This window comes from Ailuropoda melanoleuca, chromosome 6 (genome assembly GCF_002007445.2).
Source record: "Ailuropoda melanoleuca isolate Jingjing chromosome 6, ASM200744v2, whole genome shotgun sequence".
NCBI lineage: Eukaryota > Metazoa > Chordata > Mammalia > Carnivora > Ursidae > Ailuropoda > Ailuropoda melanoleuca.
Window position 1 is genome coordinate 38104204 of NC_048223.1, and position 20831 is coordinate 38125034.

Here is a 20831-nt window from a genome sequence, read left to right on the forward strand (position 1 = left end):
CGAGTCCGCCCGCTCCCCCTTGCAGGTGGCTACCGCTTCCAGCGTCCGAACGTGGTGGCTCCCTACCCCTTCCGTTTATCTTCCGATATCTGTGCGCAGTTTCACGGCTCCCCGCTTCGTACCTCAAGACTCAGCGCTGGAGATGTTCATTTGTAGAGATCCAGATGTATCTTCCTGCATCTCAGGCTGATTCCGTGGATGTTCATGCTGGTCTGGTACCTATCCAGCTCGACTAAGGGGACTGGCTGAAAAAGGGGTCCCCTACTCCTCCGCCATCTTAACCCCTCTACTTTGTTATTCTTGACAGTGTCAAAATAGGAGAAATTATTAAAGCAATTTCTTAATGGTAAATACACATTGCTTTGTGGAGTGGAATAGGGGAGCTGTATGGGTTTTCTTTTACATACATGTTGGGCTCTGTTCTGCCATTTCCAAGCAGCACTTCTCAAGAATTCCACTCCTATACTTAACAAAAATGTACGTAGGAATGTTTAAGGAGATGAAGGCTTTTTGATATAAGTAGGAAGTTTACTTTTACCTCACTCCGTAATAAAATTGCACTTGGCAGTTCTTGGGCCCGGTAGCATTTTTAATGTACCAATGTGATGGCCCCTTGCAAACAAAGTTATGGTAATATATTTTCAAGCAAGTGTAGAACCTTGTCCTTGTGTGCTGGCTACATGTTATTTCATTCGCAAGTTGGGTTCAGGGTTATTATCTTGGTGATGCCAGCATGGTTTCTCAGTGATGTCAGAATGGAGGTAACCTAGACACACAGAAGATGAGTCTTCTGCTGCTCGTGAAACAGTAAGAAAACTGTAGGGTGATGTTAGAAATATCTCCACCCATTGCATAGGAATGAATAAAGGAAAATAAGAATCATCATTTCAGTGTCTTTGCTGGTAGGAAATTCTGTCTTTGACTTACTTCACTTGAAGATATTCTTGTATTTTCTCTCCCAAACTTAAGCATTAAGTATACTTATTGACCCCCCCTCCCCCGATGGGATCCCAAAGGGCCTAGTGATTTAAAAAGCATGAAATCCCTAGCTGGTTTTGGTTGGTCTATTTATGCCCTAGCCTTCCACTCCTGTCCTCTTTTTCCTGTAATTTAAATAAAAGATGAAGTAGCATTCTGTGTGCTTTTTTGGAAATATCGTTTAGTTTTCAGTGATAGTTTATTATACTTTGAAGCCACTTTTCTCTTTGATGGTGCACAATAGATGGAGCCAATTACATGCTCATGTAGAGTAATTGCATGCTTTCCCCAACCTTCCCTAATGTGCTTACAGCCAGGTAAGACCCGTGGTGAAATCACATGTTTTTCATTATCTGCTTTTAATATCTGTAGTTTCCTGACGATGACACTGCAAGCATTGCGTCTTCTGGTCGCTCCAGTCGTGGGCAAAGGGACAGTGTGGTGAGCGTGGTTTGCATGCAAACACATACAATAAGTTTTTAAATTGCCCCTATGTGTGATCCCATGAAATCTACTGGAAAGTGAAATTTGCATTTGACAAAAATGAACATTTTCCTCAAATTTAGTTTATATGAATAATTTGCCTTCAAAAATGTGTTTCTGTGAATATGTATTCTCTGTGTGCTATGGAAGCTTTCATCAATAACTTGCCTCTTTACACCTCTTATGTGCTTGTCTTTGTGTATTTGAAAGATTTTCACTTTTTATTCTTTGTTGCTGTTTTATGCATATGCATTTATGTGCACAATTCACCAGAAACAAAAAAGTTTCTTCAGCAAAATGAATGCTCCACTTCGCATAAAACTCCTAACTATGGATTACAAATCATGTTGCGATCAGTTGCTTTCTTCATTATGTATTTAAGATGTACTGGTTATAGTCTATACATTTTTTTTTTAAGATTTTATTTATTTGACAGAGAGAGAGAGCGCGCACAAGCAGTGGGGAGGGGCAGAGGGAGAGGGAGAAGCAGACTCCCTGCTGAGCAAGGAGCCCACTGTGGGGCTCCATCCCGAGACTCCGGGATCACGACCTGAGCCAAAGGCAGACACTCAGCCAGCTAAGCCAGCCAGGCACCCCTATAGTCTATACATCTTTCAAGACCTGTGAACTTTTTAAGAGTCTTTGATGGCGAAATTTAGAAATTCTGGCCAAAAATTCTGGTTAAAAATTGAACTAGCATAATAACTGTAGAGGCAACAAATAGCCAGGTCAAAATACAAATTATGTAATTTCAGATTATTCTTTTGATGATGCTGGAAGTTTTTCAGAGAGCTGATGGAATTTTTGCTATATTTAAGAATTGATTTGAAAATTACATTGGTAAGGATGATATATCATCTTAAAGCTAGTAAAGAGCCGTGTTTTGTGAAAGATTGTAAACCGGAAGCTTTCATAGAAAAGGGGAACACCGAATGTTTGTGAGATTTGTTGCCAAGAATGCAGTGATCTAATTAAGGCAGTTGTGGTCCATTGGTGAGCCAGTTAATGCTCATACTTACAGCTGAAGGAGGAAAAAACAAGCCAGGACACCTGAAAGTACCTTGGAAAATGATGGAGTGGAAAGGACAGGCAGGAACTTTAAAGTAATGATGCCTGGGTTTGAGCCACTCTACAACCTGTTAGTTGTGTTAATGACAATTAATTTGTAATGGGGATGTTAATGACGGTCTTTGTGGGTAGGCTTAATATATGCATTAAACGAATTACTATATGGAGAATAACTACAAAATTCTTGAGACAATAGGAACCAGTAAAATATTAGGTATATGTAAATCTAAGTTGTATTACTATTACTATGAATAAATATACTGTTGCTTGACTGCATTAGCCCTTAGCAAAACTTCACATTTGTAAGCCTTCTGTGTCTCTGTGGATGGCCTTCCAGATTCCCTTCCTGGAGGGGAGGAGTTTTTAAGCAAGGTAATCAGACAGAGCTGAGTAAGGAAAGCTGATGAGTGAGGTAAAAAATACTCCTTATTTATTAATTCAACAAATGTTTATGGAGTACCTATTATAGGTGAGGCACTGTATTAAGTGTTGGGAGTAATGTGGTAAGCTAGACAGACCAGATTTCTGACTTCATGGAGATTGTATCCTGGTGAAAGAAATAGAAAATAAACAAGTTAACAAAGGAAGAAAAGAGAAGTAACCCCAGGTATTGTGAACGGTAAAACAGGTGATAGGACAGGGAACATTGAGAGATGCATGTCAGAGAAGGCTTCCCCAAGGGAAGTGACCTTTGAGCTGTGACTTGAAATGGGAGGAGCTAGCTGCCTGAAGGGGAGTGGGGAAGAGCTTTCTAGGCCAATGACAAAGTCTCAGATGGGAAAAGACTGAGTTTGGGGAACCAGAAAGGGGCCACTGTAGTTCTTCCATTGTTTTGTCCCACAGTTCCTGGTCTTGAGGAATATGAAAAAGAGGCAAGCGTAAAAATTGGGCAAAAGGTGCAGTAAATACCCTACGAAGAATGCCTCATTGAGCATACATGTGCTTAACAGAGTCGATAGCTGTAATGAACTATACATTTTTGAAATATGGTAGAGGCTTTAGGTAAATACTATCCTAGTGAGGATGATGCATGTGCTAAACACGAGAGCCTTTTCTGGGCCTCGGCAGTAAATGATCTCTGTAGTATACAACTCGAGTTAAGGTGCATAAAAGCTTGCTTTAGGGAGCTGTGATTTCCTTTAGGAACCCCTTTACATTTCTTTTCTACTTTTTTGACTAGGTTCATTGCAGTAGTTGCCTCATTGCATGACGCTTTATCAAGCACCAACACAGTATTTTTTCCCTCATATGCCAATGTTCTTATCCTTTTCCTCTCTTTTCTTAACCTTTAAAGCATTTCATTTTTTCTGATTGAAAGGTTTCTACTGCCGATTATTTTAGTCGCTCCAACCGTAGGGGGAGCATAGTCTCTGAGGTGGATGACGTCAGTATCCCCGATTTGACCAGTGTGAGTGTAATGCATGGGGGTCGTTGTGGTGTCTCAGGCTTGTGACTAACGGCTAATACATTAGCTTGAAAGTTAGGAACTTAATTTACTGCCTTAATTTTTATTGGAATATAGTAACATAAAGTACAGTTATTTATTTTGTTTTGGAATGTATATACTAATATGCTCTGATTTTTTAAAAAAACTTTTCTGTGAACATTTTCCCCTGTAGAACCCATTAGTAGCTTCAACAACTACCAGTGTTTTGCCAGTTTTGCTTCATCGCTTTCTTCCCTTTTCCTTCTTTTTTTTCCCTGAATATTTTAAAGCAAATCCATGCCATTTCCCTGTGGTTCAGTATGCATCTCTAATTGAGAATTTCTTTTTCATATTCACTCTACCATTATCATACCTAATAAAATTAAAAATAATTCCTTAAAACCTCTAATACCTAGCCCATATTTAGATATTCCTGATCATTCTTTTTTTTTTTTTAAGATTTTATTTATTTATTCGACAGAGATAGAGACAGCCAGCGAGAGAGGGAACACAAGCAGGGGGAGTGGGAGAGGAAGAAGCAGGCTCAGAGCAAAGGAGCCTGATGTGGGGCTCCATCCCGGACCGCCGGGATCACGCCCTGAGCCGAAGGCAGACGCTTAACCGCTGTGCCACCCAGGCGCCCCTTCCTGATCATTCTTAAAAGTTTTCTTCCCTTTTTATTTTGGTGAATATATAAAGTACTAGACAGACTTTGAAGGTCGAACAATAGAAGATATTACTTTGTAAAATATCACTAATTTATGATACCTGGGAAGAATCTGAATAGATTTTAAACATTTGCACTATGGCATTATTTTGAAGAAACACCTATCCATTGCTTTCACATTCATTGGGAACTGAATTTAGGAAAGATTGTCCAGTAGAGATGCCTCGAGGCATTTGTCTTAATGAAGGAACCGCAACCAGCAGATACCTCCCTGCCTGGTCTAATAGCCTCATTTTCTCTTTGACACCTCCTCTCCCGTGCTGGGATTAGTTTTGTTTTGCCCATTGACCAGTGCTGTCTGATTTTCAAGCGCTTTGAAGCAGATGAGAGGCAATGTTCCCTAACCAAAAAGTTTGTTTTTGAATGAAGAGATGTTATTTATATTTAGCACATTGCTGGTTGTATTTAAATAGCTATTTTTGGGGTGCCTGGGTGGCTCAGTTGGTTAAGCATCTGCCGTCGGCTCGGGTCATGATCTTGGGGTTCTGGGGTCAAGCCCCGTATCGGGTTTCCTGCTCCTCAGTGAGCCTGCTTCTCCTTCTCCTCCCTGCTTGTGCTCTCTGTCGCTATCTCTGTCTCTCGCTCTCAAATAAAGAAAATCTTCAAAAAAAAAAAAAGTAGCTATTTTTGAATAACTTTAATCCTGGAAAATAATTTTAAGTGTGGGCCTTAAATATTCCAGATTGTTGGGTCTCAAACCTGGCTGGCTGTATAGCAGCCCTGACTTGCCCTCTGTCAGATCAAGGAGTCTCTGCACGCCAAGTTGCAAGATTGGCTCCCAATTCTTTCCTCTGAAATATTGCCCATTTTATTGATTTGTTTAGCAACTTATTCTTTTCTTTTATAGATATAAACCATTTAATTTATTGTATACACCTTTTTTTCTTAAAAACTTTGAATTCTATTAGCCTTTCATTTGTGATGGTGGTTATGTCCTCCTTACATGTATTTCTTGGCAATTTATTTTAGTAACTACACAGAAGTGAAAAGCTTGATAGTTAAAAAAAAAAAAAACTCTCCCTGCTTCTACTAATTTAATATAACTCTTTTCTTTACCCAGGTAGTTATTTTGGTTTATTTACATATTTTTAAATAAAAATTATACCTATTTAAGGTATATAATGTGACAATTTGATATATATGTGTTATTATATCAAATCACCATGCTGTACACCTTATAACATAAAAGATCCCCCAGAGCAGTGGTTGGCAAATCTGGCCAGCACCCTCTTATTTTATAGCCTCTGAGCTAATGGTTTTTATATACTTTTTTCATGATTATCTAAGTACCTATACGATATCCTTAATTTTGCCTTTTAGCGAAGCCTAAAAATTTGCTGTTCCCCTCTCTAGAGCAAGAATTTTCTCTAATATTATTTCTTCTAAAGGGTAACTATACAGCTTATTGTAGACAAATGAAAAGTGGACTTGACGTTGGTAAGATCCCCCCCACACCACTTTTTGATAGAATAAGCTAGGACATGTGCATTTTTATGTGAAATATCCTGATTTTAAAATGCTGACAATGAATTCAAAATTTGAAAAGACACTTTCAGGCTTCCCCATTGTGTACAGTCTGCTCCATTTATAACATCTGAGCTAGGAGTGCTGAAAAAGGGTGCAAGGCCCTGATTTGGCGAGACTCATTATATAGTATTTATGATTGCTCTAGCCTCTGGTCTTTTCTTCTGCATTGTTCCTTTGTCCCATCAGTCAGGCTGGGGAAAAGCATGTAAATGTGCTAACTTTCATTTTACTGATTGTTAATAAGACCATTTCTGAATGGAATCCTCAGCCATTTTTGCTTTAGGAGATTATTAGAATTAATTGATCCCTTCCCTTTTGTGGTTAGGGAATCAGTCTTCAGTTTTCTGGTTGTTTTTTTGTTTTTGTCCATCAAACAGAATTTTTGATGTGTATTATCACATCCGTATATAAAATTAGAAGTTAAAGGATTAGACTCCAATAACTACATTAAACAACACTATAAATATTTTGTTTGACTATAATTTTATAACTTAAAAAATAAGTTTATTCAAATGCCTTAATATGAATACCTTTACCTTCTGATCATATATATTACATTAGATTTACTGATACAGTTGACAAAATGTGTGCTGCATGCTGAAAGTTACACACATCAGATATGCATAGTTCAATTATATCAAATCTCTGATATCCTTTTTTTTAATTTTAAAAAAGATTTTATTTGAGAGAGAGAGAGCGTGAGAGAGAGAGCGAGACCATGAGCAGGGGGGAGGGGTGAAGGGAAAGGGGGAAGCAGATTCCCCGCTGAGCAGGAAGCCGGATGTGGGACTTGATGCTAGGACTCTGGGATCATGACCTGAGCTGAAGGCAGATGCTTAACTGACTGAGCCACCCAGGTGCCCTCAAATCTCTGATATCCTTTTAAGAAAAAAAAACAAACATAATTAGAACAAGATACAAGTCTTTATTTCTAAACAACTCTTTTTTAAAAATCTTTTTTATTTTTCTTTTGAGAGAGAGAGAGAGAGAGAGTGAGTGCATACAAGGGGGGATGGGGAAGGGGGAGAGGGAAAGGGAGAGAGAATTTTAAGCAGGCTCCATGCTCAATGTAGAGCCTGACCTGGGGCTTGATCTCAAGATCCTGAGATCATGACCTGAGCTGAAATTAAGAGTCTGGATGCTTAATCAACTGAGCCACGGAGGTACCCCTCTAAACAACTCTTTTAAATGACAGTATCAAAATGTATTTACAACTAGAATTCTCTATTTCTATTCAAAAAGGTTCAAATGTATTTTACCATTTTAGTAAGGTAAAATTATCTGTCAAACCAAGTAGCCATATGCTGAAATGAAGTTCAAAGGGCCTTTTAACCAGAGAATAAATAAACATGTTTCTTTTAAGAAGAAACAAGTAGTTTCAAGGATTTGACAAGATATGTATTCTAAGAAATATTTCTCACATGTACTAATTTCAATAACTATTAAAGGAGTTTAGATTTAAAGAGAAGCAATCCATAATCTCTAATGTCAAGAGCAAAGCATTTTCAGATGTCCCAGACCTAAATAAGGCAAAGGCATTTATTACTGAAATGTGGAAAAGATTATATTTAAGATTTTGTTTACTAGTTGGTAATTTGAAATTCTTTAAGAAAATACTACTTTTGAACTTTTAAAAAGCATCCAGACTGAAATAAAGTCTGCTACCATGTGCTCTTCTTTCCTTTTTTCATGGGCTATCAGGGGGACAAAAAGGGGAGGGAGAGGGAGAGAGAATCTCCAGCAGACTCCCCACTGAGCAGGGAGCTGGATATGGGACTGTGTCTCAGCACCCTGAGATCATAACCTGAGAGCCGGAATTAAGAGTCCAACACTAAACCTACTGAGCCACCTAGGTGCCCTTGCTCTTCTGTTCACGCTAATACTAATATGAAATACTGCAAGCTTGTTAGCTGACTTCCAAATTCCAGCTATCAAAAACCCTTTTCTTGATTGGAAAATTACCTGTTTAATTATTTAAGGGTACAATGACATGATATTTACTTGAAACTTTTTGAGAAAAGTAAGCTACAGTTAACATTAATGAGTAAGTCCTGAGGGCCGTATTTGGGAGAGGGGGGAGGCTTTGCTTAGTGTTTTTTTTGTTTTGGGTTTTTGGGTTTTTTTAATCTTTTTTATTAACAGCTTTCTTTTTTAGCAGTTTGATTTACTTGTAGTATTTTTTCTATCTCGGTTTAATTTGCATGTTTTAAAGAATTGTGACCATATAGTAATTACAGCCTTTGTTTTCTGATTTCTCACTTACTAATCTTATGTTTTATATATTAGTACATATTTATTTTTCCATTGTTATAGTTTTTTTTTTATCAGCTGTAGTTACCATGTTTTGCATCTTATAGCTGAAAGCTTGTATCCTTTTACCAACCTTTCCCTATTTTATACCTTAGTATATTAAACACGATTAATTTTATTCCATTTAGAAGCCTTTTCAGGATCTGGCAGACTCTAGGTCATCATTATGAACATTAGTGTGTCATTACAGAGCAGCTGTGTAGAGCTCCTGGCTGCTAGAGAGAGCAGTGAGACTTTTAGAGCACCAGGTTTCAAGGAGCTTTTATCTAAACGGAAGACAGCACATAGTATAGCACAATCTGAGAAGTGAGAACTGGAGTCTCTGGCCAGGTCACTGCAGCCCAAATGACTGGACTGCGACATGGCTGCTCTTGGCACTTTTTGCTGCCTTAACAATCCCTGAGGTTTGGCGCATGATCAGTTGGGGTTGCGACAGTTGGGATCTGTCAGAAGACAGTGAAAGCAATAGAAGCAACATTGCGATGGACTAGTTCAATGATGCAGCCTCTGAAATGTAAGATCATTCCAAGTTGACGGTTAAAAAAATAGGTGGATTTGGGGGTCATTTTTGTGAGAGGGAGTATGAGCCAAGATTTCAGATAGACCTAGAAGAGTGTTTCTGAATGTTGCTTGTTTTTCTCTTTAACTCATCAGTAGAAGAGAGTTGGGAGATACTCTGAGGAAAATGTGGCAGTTTTTCAGATACAGTATTTCTTTGATTCTGAAGAATAACACTCTAAGTATCAGGCAATGTGTTTTAGTAGTATGAGTGTGATGGAATGTTATTCCTTTCCATGATAATAATTGCCAGTATTAAAAACTACTGTAATTGCTTGTTTTTATGCGATTAAAAAAATCAACGTTAACTAAAATCAATTCCTTTTTAAGAGTATTACAGTAAAAAGTGGCAAAAAGAGATCAAAGTCTAAGATAGTGTTTATATTACTGATACAGTACTTCTAATAAAGTAAACACCTTTTATTATGAACAGTTTTTATTATGTAAACACTGAGAGGAAAAAATGAACATGATAAATACGGGCAATGTAAAAGAACAGAAAAACTTTCAAATATGAGAAAGTTAGAGTGAAGTGATCTGAATAGAGCCAGAAATACTGGCATTTTGTGTTTTAATAATTAACCGAGCAAGGTTTTCAAATCTTTTTTCTAGATTGGGCAGGGTGGGTTGTCTAGGAGTTGGAGTCTGGGTATATTTTCATTTAGTTAAATCTCTCTGTGACTTTTCCCCCCTAATGCTAATTGGAACAGTATATACAGGTAAATTATATGAACACAGGGTTAAAGATTCACAAAACAGATCTGAACTCAGCCCCGACATTTAGTAGTTATTCAACTTTCAGGAAAATCGTTCGCCTCTGAATTTCTCTTTCCTTGGCTGTAAGGTCAGGGTTTGGGATTCTACCTATAAGGCACCTCTCTTTATGAAAGAAACACTAATCCTATACGCAGAAGATAGGATAACTCAGTTACGGTGTACCCAGATGATAGGACACTGCTGTTGTTAAAGTAAATGAAATAAGTCTTTAAGTACAGAAGGGGTATGATGCATTTACTCATTTGCCTAAGAAGTTTTGAGTCTTTCTATATCCCAGGTGCTATATGATGTTAGGAATACAGAAATGAACATGTAGACATAGAGCTTACATTAAAGAGAAAGAGATCAGACAATAAATAAATGAATAAATATCATGGGGTCAGGGAGTGATAAATGCCATGAAGAAAACTGATGTAGTTTCTTTAATCTCTGGAACTTGGTAAGGAGAAAAAGAAGATATAGAATGTATTTGGGACATTACTTTAGACTTTTGTTAAAGACTCGGGGGCTGGTTGCCCTTGATGGAGAATTGGAAGGTTTGGGTGTGGTACAGTAGGGAGAGAGGCTTACTTTCATGTACCCTTTTGTGCTGTTTGATTTTTTTATTTTTGACACATGTTCATGTGTTGCTTAAAAAAGCCAAAGAACTAAATCCTTAAGAGCTGTGGGGGAAATCTTTTTTGATGATATATTTAACTTGCTTTATTCGAATTTGAACTTTTTTGGCTAAGTGTACTGGTCTTATCTGTGTGTCCTGTGTCCTAATAATGTTTAGATAATAAAGTTTTTTGGCTTTTGGTTTTATCAGTCTTTTCCTTTTGATGTGTACAAGTTTTGTGTGTGTGTGTGTGTGTGTGTGTGTGTGTGTGTTAACATTTACGTTGCCAGAATTCAAGTTGACATATTTTTTCTTTAACATGTTTCAAATAGCATGAAAAGAAAATCTACACGTTCTAAACTTCTGCATAAGGACAGCTTGCTTACTGCATGTCATCCTTAGGATAAGAATTAAAGTTCTTGACATCTTGTCTTATGTGTCTTAACTTTTATTTCAGTTTCCATATGTTTACTTTTAGGTTCCAAACATCAGTTGAACTTGGAGAACTCAAATGAGGTCACTTTTTTTTCCCTCTTTCCATCTTTCCTGATTTTTATCTCTGTTCTTTTCTAGCTGGATGAAAAATCTGACAAACAGTATGCTGAAAATTACACGAGGGTGAGTACATAAATTCCTAAGGGAATTAGATTCTCAAGGTCAATTAAACTTAATTTCTGCTGCTATTTCATTATTTTACTACATTTGAACTGGTGGAGCTACTCTTCCTTTCTTCATCTATTTCCTGTCCTTGACCCCCCAAATTCCTGTGAGGTTGAATCATGTGAAGCACTGGGAAGAGAAAAGACACTGCATTTTATTTCCTTGAATGTCACTTCTTAAGCTTTTGGCTGCTCTTTTGATTTTCATTCCCTGGAATTTGGTCCTGGGAAGAAGCCATTAAACACTGAAAATGAACTGTCTTTAGGAATGGTGGTGACAAGGGTTTCCCGCCCCCCCCCTTAGTAGTTATTATTATTTCTTTTTTTTTTTTGAGGTTAAATAACTCCTTTCTAGGAGTTGTTTTGTGTTAAAGTCTCTAACTTCTAGAAGTATTTCTAGAAAGTCATCTTTGGGAAATTATCAGGATTAATTTCATGCTGTACCCAAAAAACATATACCAGTTCTGTCTGATAGAGATACAGTGCAAGCCACAGATGTACCCCACATATATGTAAGTTTAAATTTTCTAGTAGCCTCATTAAAACTGTAAAAAGAAACAGGTATAATTTATTTAAATAATATATTTCATGTAACCCAAATATGTCAATGTAATCAATGTGAAAAAATATTAATGAGATATTTTACATTCTTTTTTTCCATACAAAGCCTTTGAAATCTGGTATGTATTTTACAATTAAAAATAAAATATCAATTTGGACTCGCCATATGTCAAACGTTCAGTAGCCCCATGTGGCTAATGGCTACTGTATTGGGCAGCATAGATCTGTGTCATTTATTAATCCAGTAGCATAATCTCACATTTAAACTAACTGTAGGACTAGCAGTCTAAATTCATAGCGATACACAGTTTGCTTGAGCTATAAAGTTTGTTTCCAACTTTATCAAAGTGTTAGAAAAAGAAAAGATTCTAAAGGAGCGGCTTCAGGAACTCAGTAGGAAGACTGCTAATCAGCATACAGTTATAAGTCCTGAACTGTTTTAAATTAATCTGATGTGCTCACCCCAGTGTTGTTTACGATAGAGCAAGGATAAACTTAGAAAACAGCTTGCACACAAACTATTTCCTTTGTTATTATGAATTCTAGATTCCAATAAAGTGTTGGAGTGAGCAAAGTTACGTGTAGTATGCCCGGGCCCTTCTCTGGATACCCACTTCCCATAGCAGTCTACACTGTCTACATCTTCTCATCCACACCCCCACCCCGGGCTCATTTTTAGTTTACACAGCAAACATATTTGGAAAGAAACAAGACTTAGATGTGTGCTCTTCCTCTTTCTCTAGCCTTCATCTCGGAATTCTGCCTCAGCAACAACCCCTCTGAGTGGAAACTCATCCAGACGAGGGAGCGGAGACACCAGCAGCTTAGCAGATCCAGACACCTCATTAAGTGAATTGCGGGTAAACCGCAGTTTTGGTTTGCTTTTTAAAAACCGTTTTTTGGCTTCTTTGTAGTCTAGTATACTGGAACTATTTAACATTTAATGTGACTTAGTAGAAAGAAAAGGAGTATGAGTTCTTTAAAAAAAAATGGTTAAAGACAGTTCAGGAATGTGACTCAGATCTGAAAGGAAGGAGATTAGTTAATTCTTTTTTCTGTTCTCTTTCCTGAACATTTGATGATATTGGAATGAGTTCTGCTAATTTACAGATGCCAAAAAAGCTTGTTAATGTATGTAAAAGTAGTTCAGAAATAATTGGCCATATTTTAAATGGAAAATATGTGGATATACAGGGAACCAGACTCTAGGAATTGTCGGTCTTTTGAGCCATTATGGTATTATTTGGCTGCTTGAATATAGTTATCTCTCAATTTTTCATAAGTGTAGTGATATTTGGAATAACAGAAATACCTGACTTGAAACCCCTGGGTTGAGTCCCCATTCTTATTAACTTTTTTATTTAAAAAATGAGGACTAGCAAAATGTTTAAATGTCCATTTGCTGAACCTGCTGTTTGTGAGCAATGGGGGAAGGGTGATAATAAAAATTGCATTCATTCATTCATTCATTCATTCAACATTTATTGAGCCCTTCCTTGGTCCCGAGTTTTAGGCCGTGAAACACACTGTGAACTTCAGGAGTTCACTGTTTCGTAGGTAAGACAAACTGATAGGAACCAGTAAAACCAGGTCATGTGATACTATGTAGTAGCCAGAATAAGGCTATTAAAGGAATTCAGAGAACTGTCAGCTGTGTTGGACTAGGAGAAGAGATAACAAAAGGCATTTCAGAGGAGACACACTTTGAACTAATGTATGAAGGAAGCATACAAATGAACCAGGCAAAGTTGAAGGGCAAAGGCTTTCTCAGAACTTCAGAGAACCAGAAGGTTCTCTGTATAGTACAGTTGCCCGAGGGTAGGAAGAGAAGTGAGGAGGAGAGGTAGGTGAGGAGGAAGACCGGGGAAGTAGTCGTGGGCCAGACTACAAAGCATCATGTATGGGATCCTAGAAGGCATTTGGTCTTCCCCTGGCAACTGTGGGATATTAAATAGGGGAGTGAGAGTATCTGATTTGCATTCTTAAAGAGTGACCCCAGATCAGAGGAAGCTCTGGAGGCAAGGGGAACAGTACCCTGTGGTTGAGTAGTGAAGTCAAAACTGTGATGGAAGAAGATGCAAGAAACTTGCTCTGAAGAGAATCCTGAAGGATACTGGAGTTGATTGGTCAATAGCAGAGAGAGATAGGAGGTTAAGAGAAGGTTTTTGTTTTCTTACAAAGGCGGGCTTGATTATTATTTTCATTGCTTGACTTGAGCCGGTAGAGAGACGACAGGAAGGCAAAGGAAGGAGGAAGTGATTGAGGAGCAGAGTGCTTGAGTGGGCAAGAGGAATGCTAGGGTGCGGATGAAGGGGAGCCAAATGTGGAGGTCCTGTACTGCTGACACAGGAGGAGGTGGGGACTGGGGTACTGAGTCAGATTGTAGGTGGGTAGGAGCAGGAGTCCGGCTTATGAAATGGGCAGCCTGTGAAAGTGGGCCAGTGGTTAGAGGGTAGAGAGGTTTGCAGCAGTGACAGTGGCAGTCGAGAAGGAGAGCTGCCCCAGGCCGACATGGCATGACTTTGCAAGTATTAGTATTTACCAAGCTCTTACTAAGTACCAGGCATAGGTGGCGGGGATGGGGGGTGCAGAGTTGAGTAAGATAAACTCTTGCCTTCAGTGGGACAGAACACAGGAGGGCAAAGGCCCTCCAGCCTCACAACTTAGCTTGTGCTTGCCATTTCCTTGTATTGCTTCTTTAAGAGAATGACTTCCTTGAAGGAAATGAGAGGTTTGTATCCTCACACTCGGCTCCTCATAGCCCTTCGATGTGTGTCCGTTGAATGAATCAATGAGCAGAAGACAGACAGACCTACTAAGGGGGGAATGAAGAGGGCAGGGGAAGAATAATACAGAAAGTGTCTGAACTGGCCTTGGAGAATTGATCCTGTCTGTATTGCAGAATGGTACTTAGGGAAAAGTAACTGTGGCAGTTATTTTCTCACTAAATCAAGCATCTGAGTAGATTGTGTGTAGCAGGGTCAGGTATGAGGGAAACTGGATTTTCCATTTAAAATTTGACCTGCTTTACTTTTAAGGATTATGGTAACATTTGGAGCAGATGCTCTTTTCTCATCATTTAAATGGCATCCTCAACATAAAATCTCTCATTTGACATAATGTTTAAAATGTTGGTGTTTAATTTCCTTCCCTTTACTTTCTTTCTCCCAAATTAATTGTGGTTGGTAAGCAAGTCATTGAAAGACAGCTTTGTTCATATCCATTTATTACAATTTTTAAAACTTTTGCATGAGTCAGTAAAATTTGCTGCTTATAATTAATTTACTACATGTTTTACTAATTCTAGGTGAAGCATTATGTTAAAAATTATTTGATTTATAAAACTTTTAATATTATATGCTAAAAATGTTATAATTTATATAGCTTTCTTCCATATACCCCCCCCCCCCCCGGCTAATGCCGTTTCAACACGTGTTAATGTCAAGAAAATATTTAATACTTTAGATTGGTTACTCAACACCTTCTCCAGCCCCACTGTCCCCGACCTGTTTGCTCTGTTCCTTGGTTTGGAGTGGCAGTTATGCTTGAGTACTTTTATTTCTCTGCTTTTAGTCTGGAATATACGAAAGTAGTTCACATTTTCATCTGAATCTTTGAGACTTAAGATATGTTTGTGCGTGGTTTTATGCAATGGTTCATTCCTATGTCCTGCAGGATATCTATGACCTTAAGGACCAGATACAGGATGTAGAAGGGAGATACATGCAAGGGCTTAAAGAACTAAAGGTATCAGGGCCCATTCTGCAGCCCAAGCATGCTATCTGTATGCAGAAGGGTTGGGTAATGGTGGTTTCACAAGTTCTGTTAACCCCAGTGCACAGAGCTTTACTAACAGTGTTTGTCTTTCAAGCATGTGCTTAACCTGCAATGCATAGGAAAGGCGAACTTCAGTCTCTGCTTATGTCTAAATGTTTAGTGTGGTTTTTGGACTATTCAATAAAGGATATTATACCTTAGAGTTTTTAAACTTTATAAAATATTTGCATGTCCCTTGTGTCATAGCCATGCAAAATCTAATTGGGCAAACTCTTAAAAAGTATTCTGAGACTATACATATACACACATATATATTTAATTGAAAATTAGACCTTAAAATTCTTCCATGCTAAGTGAGAGAGTATTGCCTATTTCTGTCACCAAATTCAGTCAATATTAAAGGCAGGAGGAAGAAACATCTAAGAGTGCATTATTATAAATATTCCTTTTGGAGGAAGGACCCTGACGTAGGAGGCCTGTGTTTTCATTTTGTTTCTTCTTCTTTTTCTTCTTTTTTAAACTATAGGTCAAAAATGATTACACAGATTCAGTGCTTTAAAGAATTTGGAGGTAAATTTAAATGGGCCTAAATCTTTTCTGAGCAAGGATGGCTACTAGTTTTCAATATAAAGTGTCCGAGTGAGGCAGACAGATTGGTTGTCATGCACTTCCCATGTTTTATTATGAAGTTCAAATCGAATATGAGGAAACTAAAAGTTTCCTGAGCACGTGCATGTCCTTATAACACATCAGGCCTCTAAAATCACGTAAGTAAGGCATTCTGAAAGGTGACTCAGGATACACACAAAGGACAAACCATTGGCCTAATGGGCAAAGCTTTCATCAGCTTCCCTGGAGTGATGTGAAGTAGTTTCCCAGTCAAAACCTTCATGTGGATGCTTATTGTCCATAAGGAACTTATGGTTAAGACTCAGGACCAAAAAGGGTAGGAAGTCCTATGGAGGGAAGAGCGGAGGCCGCTTATGGTAGCCTGCAACTCTCAGTAAACATCAGGAGAATTAAGAAGGTAGTGTCATGCTCTGTTAGTTTTAATGGCTCTAATCGTCAGTATTTAATCCCCTTTTAAGGTTTTAGAGATAAGACTTTTGGAAATATCTTGGATCAAGGGAACAAATCCTATATTAAGTAAATACTTAATGTCATACTGACATCTCATATGTAATATAATGTATTTTCATTGCTTGACTTGAGCCGGTAGAGAGACGACAGGACGGCAAAGGAAGGAGGAAGTGATTGAGGAGCAGAGTGCCTGAGTGGGCAAGAGGAATGCTAGGGTGCGGATGAAGGGGAGCCAAATGTGGAGGTCCTGTACTGCTGACACAGGAGGAGGTGGGGACTGGGGTACTGAGTCAGATTGTAGGTGGGTAGGAGCAGGATAATATAATGTATCAGGAAAGCAAGCAAGTGATTCAGAGGCATTCTTACTTTTTGTTTTATTTAAAACGTTTTTTCTTCTATTTTAGATCTACCATTTATTACATTCTTTGAGGGATACGAAAGAACAGATTAAATCTATTTGAGACCAGACACAAGATACCCTTTTTTAAGAGAAAAAGCAAAACTTAATGTTCCTCACATAAGTGATACCATGTTAAGAAAAACTGTAAGAGGAGCGCCTGGGTGGCTCAGTCGTTAAGCGTCTGCCTTCGGCTCAGGGCGTGATCCCAGCGTTCTGGGATCGGCTGAGCCCCGCATTAGGCTCCTCCGCTGGGAGCCTGCTTCTTCCTCTCCCACTCCCCCTGCTTGTGTTCCCTCTCTCGCTGGCCATCTCTCTCTGTCAAATAAATAAATAAAATCTTAAAAAAAAAAAAAGGAAAAGAAAAACTGTAAGAAAGACATTAAATATATCCGTGTTCAGTGCAACAGTTTTAAGCATATCGGAGTAAAGGAAAAATTACTTTGTGATATACAGTGGTGTACTCTGCTTTATTTTTTTCATTTAGAAGAGATCTATTTAATTTATTTTTATGTTTATTTATTTTATTGAGGTATAACATATGGTGCTATATCAGTTTTAGGTGCACAACATAATGTTAACAAGAATTCTCTCTACATTACTCAGTGCTTATCACAATACATGTACTCTTTTTTTTTTTTAAGATTTTATTATTTATTTGACAGAGACAGGCAGCGAGAGAGGGAACACAAGCAGGGGGAGTGGGAGAGGAAGAAGCAGGCTCCTAGCGGAGGAGCCTGATGTGGGGCTTGATCCCAGAATGCCGGGATCACGCCCTGAGCCGAAGGCAGATGCTTAATGACTGCGCCACCCAGGCGCCCCACGATACATGTACTCTTAATCTCCTTATCTATTTCACCCACCCCCCCACACCTCCCTTTTCTTTTTTTTCCCACCCCCTCTCCTTTTCATAATTCATGGTCAGCATATAATTGAGCTTGACTTCAGGTTATATTTATCCTTGAAATGACTTTTTTAAGTGGAAGAAAAATCGTTTAAAAAAATGGTCTGATTGGTGATCAAGCATGGTGGTATGAATGTATCCTATTAAAAAAGGATGCTGGGTCATTGCTTATGACATTCTTCTTTTTTTTTTTTTTTTAAAGATTTTATTTATTTATTTGACAGAGAGAGAGAGAGGCAGCCAGCGAGAGAGGGAACACAAGCAGGGGGAGTGGGAGAGGAAGAAGCAGGCTCCCAGCAGAGGATCCTGATGTGGGGCTCGATCCCAGAACTCTGGGATCATGCCCTGAGCCGAAGGCAGATGCTTAACAACTGCGCCACCCAGCGCCCCTATGACATTATTCTTGATTAAGTGAGGTGGCTTTTGGGGTGCTTTTCCTCATTCTAGCCTCCATGCAGAACCACCTGGGTTATGTCAAATCACAGACTGCTGGACCCTACTCCCAGATTTTCTCATTCAGTGGGTCTGGGATGGGGTTGAAAATTTGCACATTTACCCAGTTAATGCTGTTGCTGCTAGTCTAGAATCTACACTTGCAAAATCACTGCCTTAGACACATTTAAGTAAAACTAATTCCTAATAGTTATCACTCTGTAAGCTAGATTGAAATCATTAAAACTACCTTGACACAAATTTAAAACCATCTTCCATAGTCTGTTGTTTAAAGGAAGAGTACATGCCATAAATGTTATGTCAAGTTTATTGTTAAATATTGTATTTTTGCATCTATTGCTAAACTATCTTAGATTCTGATGTTCATGCAGTTATGCCCCATTTTCTATGGGACTGAGCTGTGAGGAAGACTTTTTTAAAAAAGTTATTGGCTTTTTAAAAAAAGTTATTAGCTATTAGCCCCTGAGATGGATCAGAATCATTCTAAATTCTGTACGACTATTAGGATCCCACTATATTTAAACCATTATACAATTGGCTTTGCTTATATTTTTTATTTGGGTTATATTTGTTCCCAATCCTGGTATAAATGTTGCCTGTTAATACAGCCCTGGTTTGTGAAGCATTCTTATTGTGTGTGTATATCTTTAGTGAGATATACTTCACATACTGTAAAGTTTACCCATTTAAAGTGTACACAATTCAAGCGGTTTTTAGCATAGTCACAGAGTTGCACAACCATCACCACAACCCTATTTTAGAATGCTTTCATTACCCCAGAAAGAAACCCTGTACTAATTAGCAGTCATTCCTCACCCTTCCTCTTCCTCCTCCACACCCAGCCCTGGGTAACCACTAATCTACTTTCTGTCTCTGTGGATTTGCCTATTCTGGACATTTCATATAAATGGAATCATATAATATGCAGTCTTTTGTGATTGACTTCAGTTAGTATATTGTTTTCAAGATTCATCCATGTTGTAACATCTTTCTTTCCTTCCTTCCTTCCTTCCTTCCTTCCTTCCTTCCTTCCTTCCTTTGTTCTATCTGTCTGTCTGTCTATCACGACTGGTTAATACTGCAATGTATGGATTTACCACATTTTGTTTATGTGTCGGGTGATGGACACTTGTATTGTTTTCAGTTTTTGGTTGTTATGAATAATGTTGCCATGAACATTTGTGTACAAATTTTTGTATGGACATATCTTTTCATTTCTCCTAGATAGATACTTAGGAATAGAATGGCTGGGTCATATGGTAACAATATGTTTAACACTTGAGGAATTGTCAAACTGTTTTCCAAAGCAGCTGCACTATTTTATATTCTCCCCAGCAATGTATGAGGTTTCTAGTTTTTCCACATCCTCACCAACACTTGTTAATCTTGTTTCTGTTTTTTTAAATTATAGCCATAGTAGGTCTGAAGTGGTATCTCATTGTGATTTTGATACACATTTCCCTAATTACTAATGATGTTGAGCCTTTCTTCATGTGCTTATTGGCCATTTGCATATCCTATTTGGAGAAATATCTAATCAAATCCTCACCATTTTTAAATTGGATTATGTCTTTTTATTACGGTGTTGTGAGACTTCCTTATATATTTTGTGTACAAGTCCCTAATCAGATAATAAGATTTACAAATATTATCTCCCATTGTATGGGTGGTCTTTTTTTTTTTAATACTTTCTTGATTGTATTGTTTGTACCACAAAAGTTTTTAATTTTGATAAAGTCTTTCATTGATAGTGCTTTTAGTATTGTATCTGGGAAACCTGCTCCTGTCTACTCCAAGGTCATGAAGATTTAGTGCCATGTTTTTTTTGAAGAATTTTATAATTTTAGCTCCTACATTTAGGTCTCTGATCCATTTTGAGTTAATTTTTGTGTACGGTGTGATGTAGGAATCCAACTTTATTTTTTTGCATGGGCTATCCTGTTGTCCCAACACCATTTGTTGAAGAAATTTTCCTTTCCCATTGAGTTGTCTGGGTACCCTTGTCAAAAGTCAATTGATCACAAATGTAAGGATTCTGGACTATCAGTTCTGTGTCTTCTGTCTTGATTTGTTGAACATTTACATTAGTATTTTTAAAATTTATTCCTAAAAGTAATGACTTTTTATGTGAAATGCTTTTTTTTGAAGATTTTATTTATTTGAGTTAGAGCGAGAGAGAGATACTGAGAGTGCACAAGAGGGAGGAAGGGGCAGAGGGAGAGGGAGAAGCAGGTTCCCCACTGAGCAGGGAGCCCAATGTGTGGGGCTTGATCCCAAGACCCTGGGATCACGACTTGAGCGGAAGGCAGATGCTTCACCTACTGAGCCACCCAGCTGCTCCAAAATGTTTTTTTTTCTTTTTAGCTTTAAAAATTGTTACTTGGGGTGCCTGGGTGGCTCAGTCTTTAAGTGTCTGCCTTCGGCTCAGATCATGATCCCAGGGTCCTGGGATCGAGCCCCGCATTGGGATCCCTGGTCCGCAGGAAGCCTGCTTCTCCCTCTCCCACTCTCTCTGCTTGTGTTCCCTCTCTTGCTGTCTCTCTCTGTC

At 38.3% G+C, this 20831-nt stretch overlaps 1 protein-coding gene across 8 annotated transcripts in view; it reads left to right on the top strand.

Moving 5' to 3' along the window:
* Positions 1 to 20831, top strand: part of LRRFIP2 (LRR binding FLII interacting protein 2) — a 109432-nt gene that overhangs the window by 59495 nt on the left and 29106 nt on the right. For 3 of the 8 annotated variants that reach the window (XM_034662254.1, XM_034662247.1, XM_034662248.1), the window contains 5 exons: positions 1351 to 1419; positions 3848 to 3937; positions 11026 to 11070; positions 12416 to 12532; positions 15348 to 15419. In XM_034662254.1, coding sequence (XP_034518145.1) covers positions 1351 to 1419; positions 3848 to 3937; positions 11026 to 11070; positions 12416 to 12532; positions 15348 to 15419 — 393 coding nt within the window. The remainder of the gene's footprint in view (positions 1 to 1350; positions 1420 to 3847; positions 3938 to 11025; positions 11071 to 12415; positions 12533 to 15347; positions 15420 to 20831) is intronic. The other 5 variants (XM_034662250.1, XM_034662252.1, XM_034662251.1 and 2 more) reach the window with 3 other exon arrangements.